General features: G+C 38.1%; 1 protein-coding gene across 8 annotated transcripts in view; it reads left to right on the forward strand.

The window, feature by feature from the left end:
• nfixa (nuclear factor I/Xa) overlaps positions 1-10,942 on the forward strand; it is a 168,256-nt gene extending 157,314 nt beyond the window's left edge. For all 8 annotated transcript variants that reach the window (XM_036560321.1, XM_036560326.1, XM_036560325.1 and 5 more), the window contains one exon: positions 2,811-10,942. In XM_036560321.1, coding sequence (XP_036416214.1) covers positions 2,811-2,825 — 15 coding nt within the window. In that variant the 3' untranslated portion in view covers positions 2,826-10,942. The remainder of the gene's footprint in view (positions 1-2,810) is intronic.

The following is a 10,942-nucleotide window of genomic DNA, read 5'->3' on the forward strand; positions in this document are numbered from 1 at the left end:
CTTGAAGTGAAGTATTTTTTTCTGTGATGGGTTTGACTGTGTTGTGTCTAAATTGGCTGCTTGTGTGCTTTTGCTTGGATGTGGTTAATGCAGTGGTGTGTTAAAAGCCAGATGTTGGCGTGTAGCGAGCAGGCCCTCGGGGCGTTTGGTTAGGGATGCTCCTTGTGTGAATTTGGGATGCAGCCTGGCCCACAGCTGCCGAGTGCTTACCCACTGCACGTCTTTCATTAGGGGAAAAACCACAAGAGCCACCAGTTAGCTAAACGATAAATCCACAGCACATGGAGGCAATCTCTGTCTGTTTCTGTATTTCTCTGCACTGAAAAAAGGGATGCACTGAATTTACTGGACTTATAATGTGCACATCATTCCCACATGAATAAAATATATCAACACACTTTTGTATTTCAGTTACTTTTGTTTGGCAGTAATTGTGTTTATGTAATGTAGTTTATTCATGTGGAATTGATGTACACATTTAAATCTTGTCAATTCGGTGCAACACTTCTTTCAGGGAGCAGTACATACCTGTTGATTCAAGTTGATATTTAGGAATTAACATCTGGATACTTTGATAAAATATATATTTAAAAACAAACTGTCTCAGAGCTTTTTCCTAACCAGTTGGACGCTCACTGACAAGTACCGGAGAATTTAAAGTTGTCACATTTTCCGGGCCTGTTAGAAAGAGGCAGACACGGAAAAGAAGGGAAAGTGGGGAGCAAAAGAACTGTTGAACGAAAAACGAGAGAGAGAGACATAGAGAGTCACGTCTCGAATGTCTGGTTGCCCCCAGCAACCAGACATGATGTCATAGGCAGTTGAACATGAACTTGGTGGGGAGCAAGTGTAAGAAAAAAGGACTGGACACTGCCAAGGATTAGAGAGAGAGAGAAAGAGAGAGAGAGAGACTACTAGCCAGCACAAACTTTATCTGAGTAATATAGATCTGCCAAAAAGCAAGTCAGTCCCTGCAGAGTTACAAACTTTCCACAAAACTTAGTGTTTTGTTATTTTGTTTGTTTGTTTTTTTTGCTCATAGCCAGCAAGCAACAACTTCTTTTGTCTACTTTGCAATGCTTAAGCAAACATAGAAATGTAAAGATCTAAATATAAACAATACATCTGAAAGTACTAGACACCTCTTTCTAATTAGTGAGTTCAGCTACTCTAAGGTGCACCCATTACTGACACAGGCATTCAATTGTGCACACACAGCTAGTATAATCTCCATAGAAAAGCATTGCAAACAGAATCAGACACTCTGGAACAGCCGCACATGAACGTAAGGTCACCATGTCCTATGCCAAGCAAGCTGAAGGGTTATAAAGACCCCCAGCACTGGGCTGTGAAGTTGTAGTGATCCATAGCTAATCATCCAACATCAGTACCTGACCTCACTAATGCTCGTGTGGCAATCAAATCTTCACAACAATGTTCAAGACAAGTCAAGTCAAGTCAAGAGGCTTTTATTGTCATTCCATCTATGTACAAGTACACAGTGGAGTGAACTTACGTTCCTTTGGGAACAACAAGGTGCAACAAGGAACAAAATAGACAGTACAAAGTGCAAACATGCAGACTTAAGTGTGCAAAAATTTAACCTAGAAACAATACAATAAATACGATAAATAAAACAGACATTAGACGCAGTAAACAGGCAGGACAGTGTAGCGCCGACACATTTCTGGACATGAGGTAGTGGAATAAGGTGCAAAGATATTTAACATGCTGTGATCTGTGAGTAAACACAGTCAGATAACATAAGTGAGCACAGCAGTTACTGGGGTAGGATATACACAGTACTAGAGTAAACAAAGTGTAAACACAGTCTTAGCAGCAATGATAGTGCAAGTAGAGCATCAAAAGAGGAGTGTTTATGTGAGTGTAGAGTATGTGTGTGATGGCGTATTCAGTTCAGTCCTTGTGAGTTTAAAAACCTGACTGCTTGAGGAACAAAACTGTTGCAGTGATGGCAGAGGTTTAATTTAAATCCCTCTACAAACCTTTACACATAGCAAGTGATGTTCTAATAAATCAGTGTAATTTGTATAATACAGCATCTTTAGCGCCACTCATTGGTGTTTTAAAGCAAATTCTAATGGTACAAGTGACCTCATAACTGAGTTGTATGTCATCTGGAGGCATGTGTTGCTTGTATTCCTAACAGGAAGCACTGTAGTTCTTTGCATCCATATTGCCACATTATAGTAGTCTCGAATTCCACCTGCTGAGAATACTGTGAAGGACATCTGGCTTTGCTGGAATTTTGCTGTGGAACAGAGTAGGATAGGACTGATTTCTGACCTCTGAATTATACCTGAATTTGACTGAGAAAAAATATGTTTGTTGTATTTTAGCACATTAGAAAAAATGTGAGGTATTTAAAAGATGCGTTTTTGTTTTGCATTCACACTGATTTGTATTTGTGATCTTCTTGGCACTTGGCTTTTGATACACTTCCTATTATTAGTTATCAATTTAAATTCATTATTCATAATTTCTGTGAATGCTTTTGAAATTCTATTATCTATGTTTTATTAAATAATCATTTTCGGTGCAATTGGATGTTTTTTGCACTACAAAAATGTGCTTTAAATTTAGTTGAATTAGATGTGTACACCCTTTTAGCACTAATAAAATATATTACATCAATACACATTGCTAAAACTGTGTGAATTGAAAGAGCAGTTGCGTAATTTTATTCAGGTGGAAATAATGTATACATTTCATGCAAATGCAGTCTTTTTTAATGATTTAATTAAAGGTCATTAAATAATGATTTTTCTTTCGTGTTCGCTGTTTTACAGTCTTGGTTCCTTTGACAAGATCCTTCTGAAACACACAGACGTGAGGTCTGTAGCCGAAACGGGAAACACAAAGCTAGGTATGGACTGCAATTAGCATATCACACACCCCAATTGACTTAAACCTGCAAGCACCCTGAAACCTTCAACATGAGCCCTGTAATGAGGAATCCAGAAACCTTCCAAATGATTCTTCATACCTGAAAAACTTCCACATCTACAAAAAGCCTGGAAAACTTCCACAAGATTATCCAAAAAGCCTGAAAAACTTCCACACGATTCTTCAAAAACCTGGAAGACGTCTGCATGATTCTGCAAATCTGGTAAGAAAAAATAAAACAAACCAGATAACAGTGACACAGACAGCATGGAATGGATGATGTTCGGAAAACCGGAAAACTGTTTTGAATAAAACAAACAAACAAAAAAAAAGACTTGATTCCATTCAGGATGAAAAAAGAGACATCTCACTAAGTCTTTATAATGTTACCAAGGCAACCTGAATATTGACCAATCCCTTTTTTTTTCATCCGTCATTTTTCTTGTTTTCAATCATCCACCAATCACGCAGCATGGCCAAGAGATTCCGTTTTCACTCAGCCACAGTTTTAGCTGATTGGTTGAGATTTAATAATTGCTGTACTTTCTGTCCAATGAAAAATACGTTAAAGGACGAATTACCTGGATGATTTAATTCCGCCTGCATGACGTCATCTTCATTATCCGCATCGACCATCTACACCGTTCAGCCGTGCTTCACCCTTAAGCCAGTGGTTTGAGCATGGCCACACCCATGCATCTGATTGGACGAGAAATGCACTGGTCTGATTGGCTTGCTTCCAGTTGGCCAGCTTCCAGTGGGGGGTGCTATTCAAATATGTTTGACATGCACAAGAAATTTCTGTGACTGATTTCTTGTCACATAGTGACTGACTGACAGGGACGCAACATTTGATGTGCAGTTTACCCTGTACACGTATGCACTATTCAAAATGAGATTTGATAAGGGATGACTTTTGTGTGGGGGCTTAAATACTGTGATCAGTACTGGCAGCAGGGCGAGCTAGCTTTGTGATAAAACTTCTTTGTTTTGTTTTTTTCTTTTGTTATTTTTTTTGGCAAGCAGGCTGTCGCAGCACAATAGGGTCGCCTTGGCACCCTTTCTCACTCTTATACACTCACATACACACACACAGAATGCACAAAAATGCGTCTTTCCTAGCAATACAAAAAACAAACAAAAGAAATTAGGGGTGGGCAATATAGCACAAATATAACATCACAATACTTGTACACATCGTCACAATACAACACAAATCATTACATTTGGTTTTTCTGAAGCCTCAGTACTGCCACATTTCAACATTACTGTCAAAAACTAAGAACAATAATTTTTGGTCAGATTTTTACACACTGTGCTGCACTTAATTCAGTTAAACAAGATTTATTATGCTTTACGTATTGATAATATCCACAGTATTCTCAGAAAAAACACATCACGATACAGTAAAATAACGCCATATTTCCCACCTCTACAACATGCAACTGACCATCTACAATCAAGTTTTTCATTATTAGCTAATCACAGTAATATCGATATTAGCAATAGACCGAAGACAGTGATGGATAAAATAATTATGTTGTAAAAAATAAACGTGTTGTAAGGCCTTTATGGATGCATGAATGCTACTGGTGTAACCAGCCATGGTAGTTATAATGCTGTGGCAGAATTATAACATTGGATAAGAGTTTTGTTAACACCTGAAGGCAGCATTTGTAGGGCTACATTACAGTTACATAAGCCTGTAATGGCAACTGACATAATCCTCTGTAAACATTTATAAAGGCTGCTTTTGTCAATGCTGATGTTATTTCACCTCAGAAATTTGTTGAAATAAGCCTTTTTAAGTGTTTATGTAGGTTTTCGTCAGATTTCTAGGTGTTGTGTAGCCTTATGCATGCCGCTCTTATGCTGCGTTCATGAAGGGTTAATGACACGTGCCATTAAAGTATGTACTACCGTCCTTCAGTTTCAGTGCTACCATTTCAGTGTCTAAACTTTAGTCAGAAGTTCAGAAAAAAAGTCTCTCTCTGCTGATATTCTTCTGGGTTTTTCTTTTGTTTTGCAGTTGGTTTTGTTTTGTTTTCTCTCATTGTCTTTTTGGTTTAGTTTTGACCAGTTTCATTTTGTGTTGTCTTGGTTTATTTTTGGCTACAGAATTAACTGCATGCGAGTTTACTTTGGGTTTGCTTACATTTCCTGTCCCAGTTAACAATAACAAATATTTTAGGATGACTTCATTTTTCAAAACCATAACAGCTGGATAATATCAACATCTCTCTTGTGATTTCATGGTTTAGGGTTGTTGCCATAGTGACAGCCTCCTTCATCAGTACTATATCATACCCTGCCCTCCGGTCGCTTTCATCCTCAGTGCTCACTCCCTGTCCAAGAAGGAGGTTGCTCTTCATCTCGCTGACATCACTTCCTGCACGCTCTGTTTCTGTGTTTAATTTCATCATTCAACAGCTGCCAGTTTAATCCATAACGTCCTGCATTACACCGCCAGTAATCGTGGTGTGAGCATCACAGATCATTCTCAATGGAGCATACGCACACACACACACACACACACAAACACGAAAGCACACACTTTCGGATTGCACTATGATATACAATTAAAACCCTTAAAACTAACAAAGGGAAGCCTTTCATTCAGTTTGGCTGATGCTATTCCACTTATGACTTTTATTTTTATTTAATCTGAACATGAACAAACCAATAACAGCATTAGTGTCATAATCCAGCAATACACTACATACACTCTGAACTAGGGCTGTCACAATTGAATTTTTAGTATTTGAGTAATTTACAGATTACCTTAATGATTAATTGGGTAAAAACGACAAACTAGGAAGCCTTTAAGAAGGTATCGCTGCTGTCTGAATAAAACCTCCTATCTCCATTTTCATCAATTTTCAGTTTTTAACATAATTCAACAATGCCTGTTGCCCTTTACATTATGTCAAAAATTCATGATGAATGGACCAAAAGAAATGCCCTGAAATTGGTTCTGGTTCCATTGACTTACATTAAAAGTAAAGTATGTTTTTTCCTTCTCCTGTAAAGTTACCATTTTGGAGATACAAGGTTTTGTTCCGACAACAGCGGTATATACACCACTCAAACGTTTGGACATGCCTACCAATAGAAGGTTTCCTCATTTTTAGTATTTTTTCACAATTTAAAATAATCAGACATCAAAACTTTTGACTTTTGCCATCTTTTTGTCTAGATGTAGTTTCAGGCCCTATTGACCATTCTCTTGAACAGCTTCATGAGGAGCCTCCTGAAATTAAGAAGATACACACATGCTGAGACCCTGTTGTCACTGAAAACCACTTGTTTTCAATGTTAAATGAAATACAATTTAAATTTTTGTAGAAGTTTCATTCATAAGCATCTTTTCACTATTTGTATTTATATTTAAGATTAAGAAAAATATATCACCATTGTTGGAACAAAACCTTGCATCTCCAAAACGGTAACTTTACAGGAGAAGGAAAAAACATACTTTACTTTTAATGTAAATTAATGGAACCAGACTTTTTTCCAAGTAATTTTGGGCCGTTTCCTTTGGGCCATTCATCGTGAAATTTACACACAATGTAAAGAACAACAGGCATTTTCAAATTATGTAAGAAACTGAAAAATTGTTCCGACAGCGGCGATATTCGTATCGAATTGTATCTATATGTGTACGCTGTATATGCTGATCCATCGAGAAGGTACATTTTAATGGTAATTGTGACAGCCCTAGGCGTAAACACTACATATATGCACTCAAAACCACTGCTATCACAAAATAACTGGACTGCCTGGCTGTCAGTCACATGTCAGGGATTCTCATTGGCTGAGACCAGCTCAAAGCCCCTCCCCCTCTTTGGCTCTTCCACGCAGCTCAGTAAAATTCTAATTACCCACCATGCGTCAAAGTGCCTCTGTACCCCCCCCCCTCTATATGCAACCTATCTGGCATTGATTTCAGGGTGTGTACTCTGTGTATAAGCTACAGAATTAATGTACTATAATGTATCATGGCTTAGCAAGAACCAGAACATAGGAGACTGGAAACATCGCAATTTATAAATATATATATTATCCAGACTTAATATCATGCTCGTACATGCTGTATATATATGGAAATATGTATAGTAGCTCTTCTATGAAATATGGCAGTCTAGTTATTTTTTGACATTTTTCCCAGTCAGTGATGTCATCTCACATTGTCCTCCAGGTCAAAAAGAAAATCATCATCCAACCCACAACATCATCATCATAGTGTGAGTTATCACTCCTGGTCCAGGCCTGTAGATGAAACGATACAAAACACCATCAACAGACAAGTGAATTAGTCCATGCGCTGCCCACAAATGTGTTTCTTCATAGCAACTGTCGCCAAGGTGAGCAGATTTACTGAATGTGGACAAAAATTCCATTGAATTCAATGCGAATCTGTAGGACACAACTTTACACAGAGTGCATTATCAGTGTCAGATGATATTTATTTTATGTGCATGTCAAAGGTCACAGTAAGGATAGATCGGGTGTAGTTAGCATGGTAGTTGTTATTTGCAAAGCAACCCACATAGTTTCGATTAGCAACAACATAGCCCAGCTTGGTAGTGCAGCATTTTAAACTGGAAATGTAAAATAAATGCAGATCAGAAATACTAATGCATATTTGTTACATGCCATGATGTACTCCCAAATGAAACTTACCAGGGAGGGTTTCCTGAGTGCTTTCTGTCAATGTACTTATGTTATAGCTGAAGATTGGGGGGAGGATCGTGGCTGAAACCCCTCCTTCTTTCAACCTAAGACCCTATAAATTCACATCCTCACCTTCCGTTCCCATGATGAAGGGTTCGCAATCCCTACCACCCCATCTCCCCCCTGTTCCTCGGTCGTGCATGAGTCCTACTACAGCTATGAGGGGGGTCTGGCCTTCTAGCTACAGGCATAAGGCAGAACTCCAGCCCAAGTTCTCATAGTTCTCCCCCTCCCTCAATCAGTCCTCCCTCATACTACCACCACCATGTTAAAGGCATAATCTGAACTCACAGAATGATAGGGGTGAAGGGAGGGGGAGGTGAAACCTGATCTTATTGGTTAATATTATTTTTCCTGGTGATAAAAAGTCACAAAGCTGTGATTAAAGATTATGAGAGAACAAGAGTTTTGCCTAAATATGACCTGAGAGATGAACTAACAAGGTAAAAAAGTAACTAAACTAAAACTGAGTTGTGCACTACGTTGTCTCATTGGGTTGAACTGGATTTTTGTCAGAGTTTTGTAAAACGTATCCAATCTTGCAGCTATGAAAGAGCATATTTGTGGGCGGAGCATGGACAGGTCAAACGACTAAATCATTGGTTTTCTTTGTTGGGAAAGTATAGTATTCATGATAATGGTAAAGAAGGTGGTGTTTGTGGACTGAGCCGTGTGCAATGTGTTGGTAATTGAGAATTTGAGAATTTTAAGAAAGCAGTCTTTTTTTTTTTCTTTTTCCTAAAGTCCACTCGTCCTGGACTCTAAACTCGAGGGCCATGAGTAGTATCTCAATCTTTGTACATTTTGGGGGAATTTTATTTTTATTTTCCATTTACCTTTTTTTAATGTTTAATTTGTTTGTTTTTTTTTGTTTTGTTTATTTTGTTTTTACCTATTGGGGAGGGTGGGTGAAAGGAACAATTTTACAAAAATGTCAAAACAGATATGTATTATGATATGAACCTGGTGCTTGCTTCGTATATATGAAAGTGCGTTCAGTCTACCGTATGAGAATGATACTAAAACAGACTGTTTCTCTTCAATCACATTTTAAGAAATACGACATTTCTCTTTTTGTACTCAGTGGGGGAGGGGTTCATACTTTTCTAGGTTGTGACAAAAGGCATTTTACTTCAACCTTTAAGAATTCAAGAATTCCTGAAGTTTAATTTAACATTAAAAATGTCATGATTTAAAATTCAATCAATATAACTGGTTTAGAACAGAGAATACATGCAGTTTTGATTTTCCGATGTCCATATTTTTGAATTTTCATAAGTTCCAGATCATCAAAATCATCTCAAAGCTGGCAATTTGTCAGGGTAACATCATAATGTTCACTGTAAATTTAGGAAAAAGTACTTAATAAGCAATGCATGTTGCCTTGGTGATGATTCGAGAGATGTCGTACCGTGAGCTCAGTATTTGTAGAAGTTTTTGTAGCTTTTAGGCAATTATTCACCACGCAGACGGGTTTTTGAAGGAGAAGGAATGTTCCGGAGAGCGAATCATGTTGAAGAGTGACACTCAGATTGGGGGACCGTCCCCACTCCCCCCGCCGCACCACATGAACACTTCCCCTTTGTAAATGACCCTTCATAGTGATTGTGACGTAGTGTTAGTAGTACGCAAGCATTTAAAGGTTGTTCCCTTCAAAGTGCCTTTTGTTCACAGACTCTCATCTTGTAAAACATGGAAACTCCCAGTTCTTAAAATGAGAAAAAAAAATCCCCCCTTCACCTTTCCCTGTCCCTTTTTTTTCAGGCTTTTCGAAGCCGTATATATATATAGTATATAGTAATACAGGAAATGGATGTGATTTAGTTCTTTTTATTGTACTGAAAAAAAAATGTAAAGGCAAAAAAAAAAAGCTTCTTCTTCTTTCTGTGTTTCCACAGTGTCTCTCTCTCCCCCTCCCTCTCTCTCTCTCTGTCTCTATTTGCGTTTTTGGAGGAGTCGTAAAAAGTTGTCCGTCTTCTTTACCCCGTCCTACACCCACCCTCGCCACTTTACTCCCTTACTTTTGATAGAAGGGTTTAAAAAAAAGAAGAAAAAAAGAGATGCAGAACCCTTTTATTTTCTCCTCCACAGCGAAGTATCCCCCCGTGTCTGTACGCTTCTTATTGTTATGCCATACCGATCTCTCCCATTCTACAGCTTCTTCTCCATTGTACTGCTAGTGTAAGTGAAATGTGGCCATTTGGGCTTTGTGGGGTCAGCTCTAGGTAAAGGTTGCTCATTTGGACTGATCTAGGGTCAGCTAAACTGATCTCAGGTCAGTCATTTATAGGGGCAACCTATGCCATCATAGTTGGAAATGTCTCTTTTTTAATAGGTTGCAATTTTTGTTGTTGATGTTTTATTGCCTTGGGATAATAGCTTGTGGTGGGTTGATGAACAGGAGCAAGATTTTATTTTAGAAAGTAATTATTTCGACACCAGTGGCTTTGCAGTAAGTGCAGGATACCGGGGCGATATTATGCAGCTCGAGTATTTAAATTAAACTTTTTTTTCTAATTTATTTGTTTGTACTTAAAATTTTGTACTTTATTTGAAATTGCTTTGATGCTTTTCTATCAGGGTATGGTCCAGAAGGTTCTCTCCAAGAGAAGACTGGACCTTAAAACTTTACACAAAGCACCTTTCTATTGTGGAACAGCCAGGCTACTTTTACGAAACCGTTGATTGATGACTTGCTACAAGCACCTTATCGACAGACCGATGAACATGAGGCAGAAAACACTTCAGAATCCTACAAATGGGTATTTTTGTTAGTTTTAAAAAAGCTAAACTACATAGGCTGGTGTTTCTCACATTTCAGTCACATTCACTCAAATCAGTGTCAGTATTAATAGTGCGGAACATGGGAGCCTCTTTTTTACATATATTTTGACATGAATAGTTAAAAAAACAAGCCCTATACTTGCATAAGTTCATCCCTAAGCTTTCAAAAAAGCTGCATCTTACTGCCTCGTGAGATCTGTCTGTTTTTAATTTAAAAAATTGTTTGTTTTGCTTCCGTAAGTTTCTGAGCTGCAGAGCCTTAGGCTAGGAGTAGTAGCTCTACATACAGATTTGTACACCATCTCATATTGCGGATGTGTTTGGTGTAGTATTAGCACCCCTTAGTGGACCCCCGGTGTTCTGCACATACTATAAAAGCTCCAATTTCAGCTAGCGGCCCCTCAGAGCCCACTGGCAAATGTGCATGTGTTAACTACAGATTCTTTTCCATTATAAAGAAAAAAAAACAGTTTGTAAAGAGCAGCAACTGGTTGAATAAATGATGTTCTTGACTGTA

Source organism: Colossoma macropomum, unplaced genomic scaffold (assembly GCF_904425465.1).
Source record: "Colossoma macropomum unplaced genomic scaffold, Colossoma_macropomum, whole genome shotgun sequence".
Taxonomy (NCBI): Eukaryota; Metazoa; Chordata; class Actinopteri; order Characiformes; family Serrasalmidae; genus Colossoma; species Colossoma macropomum.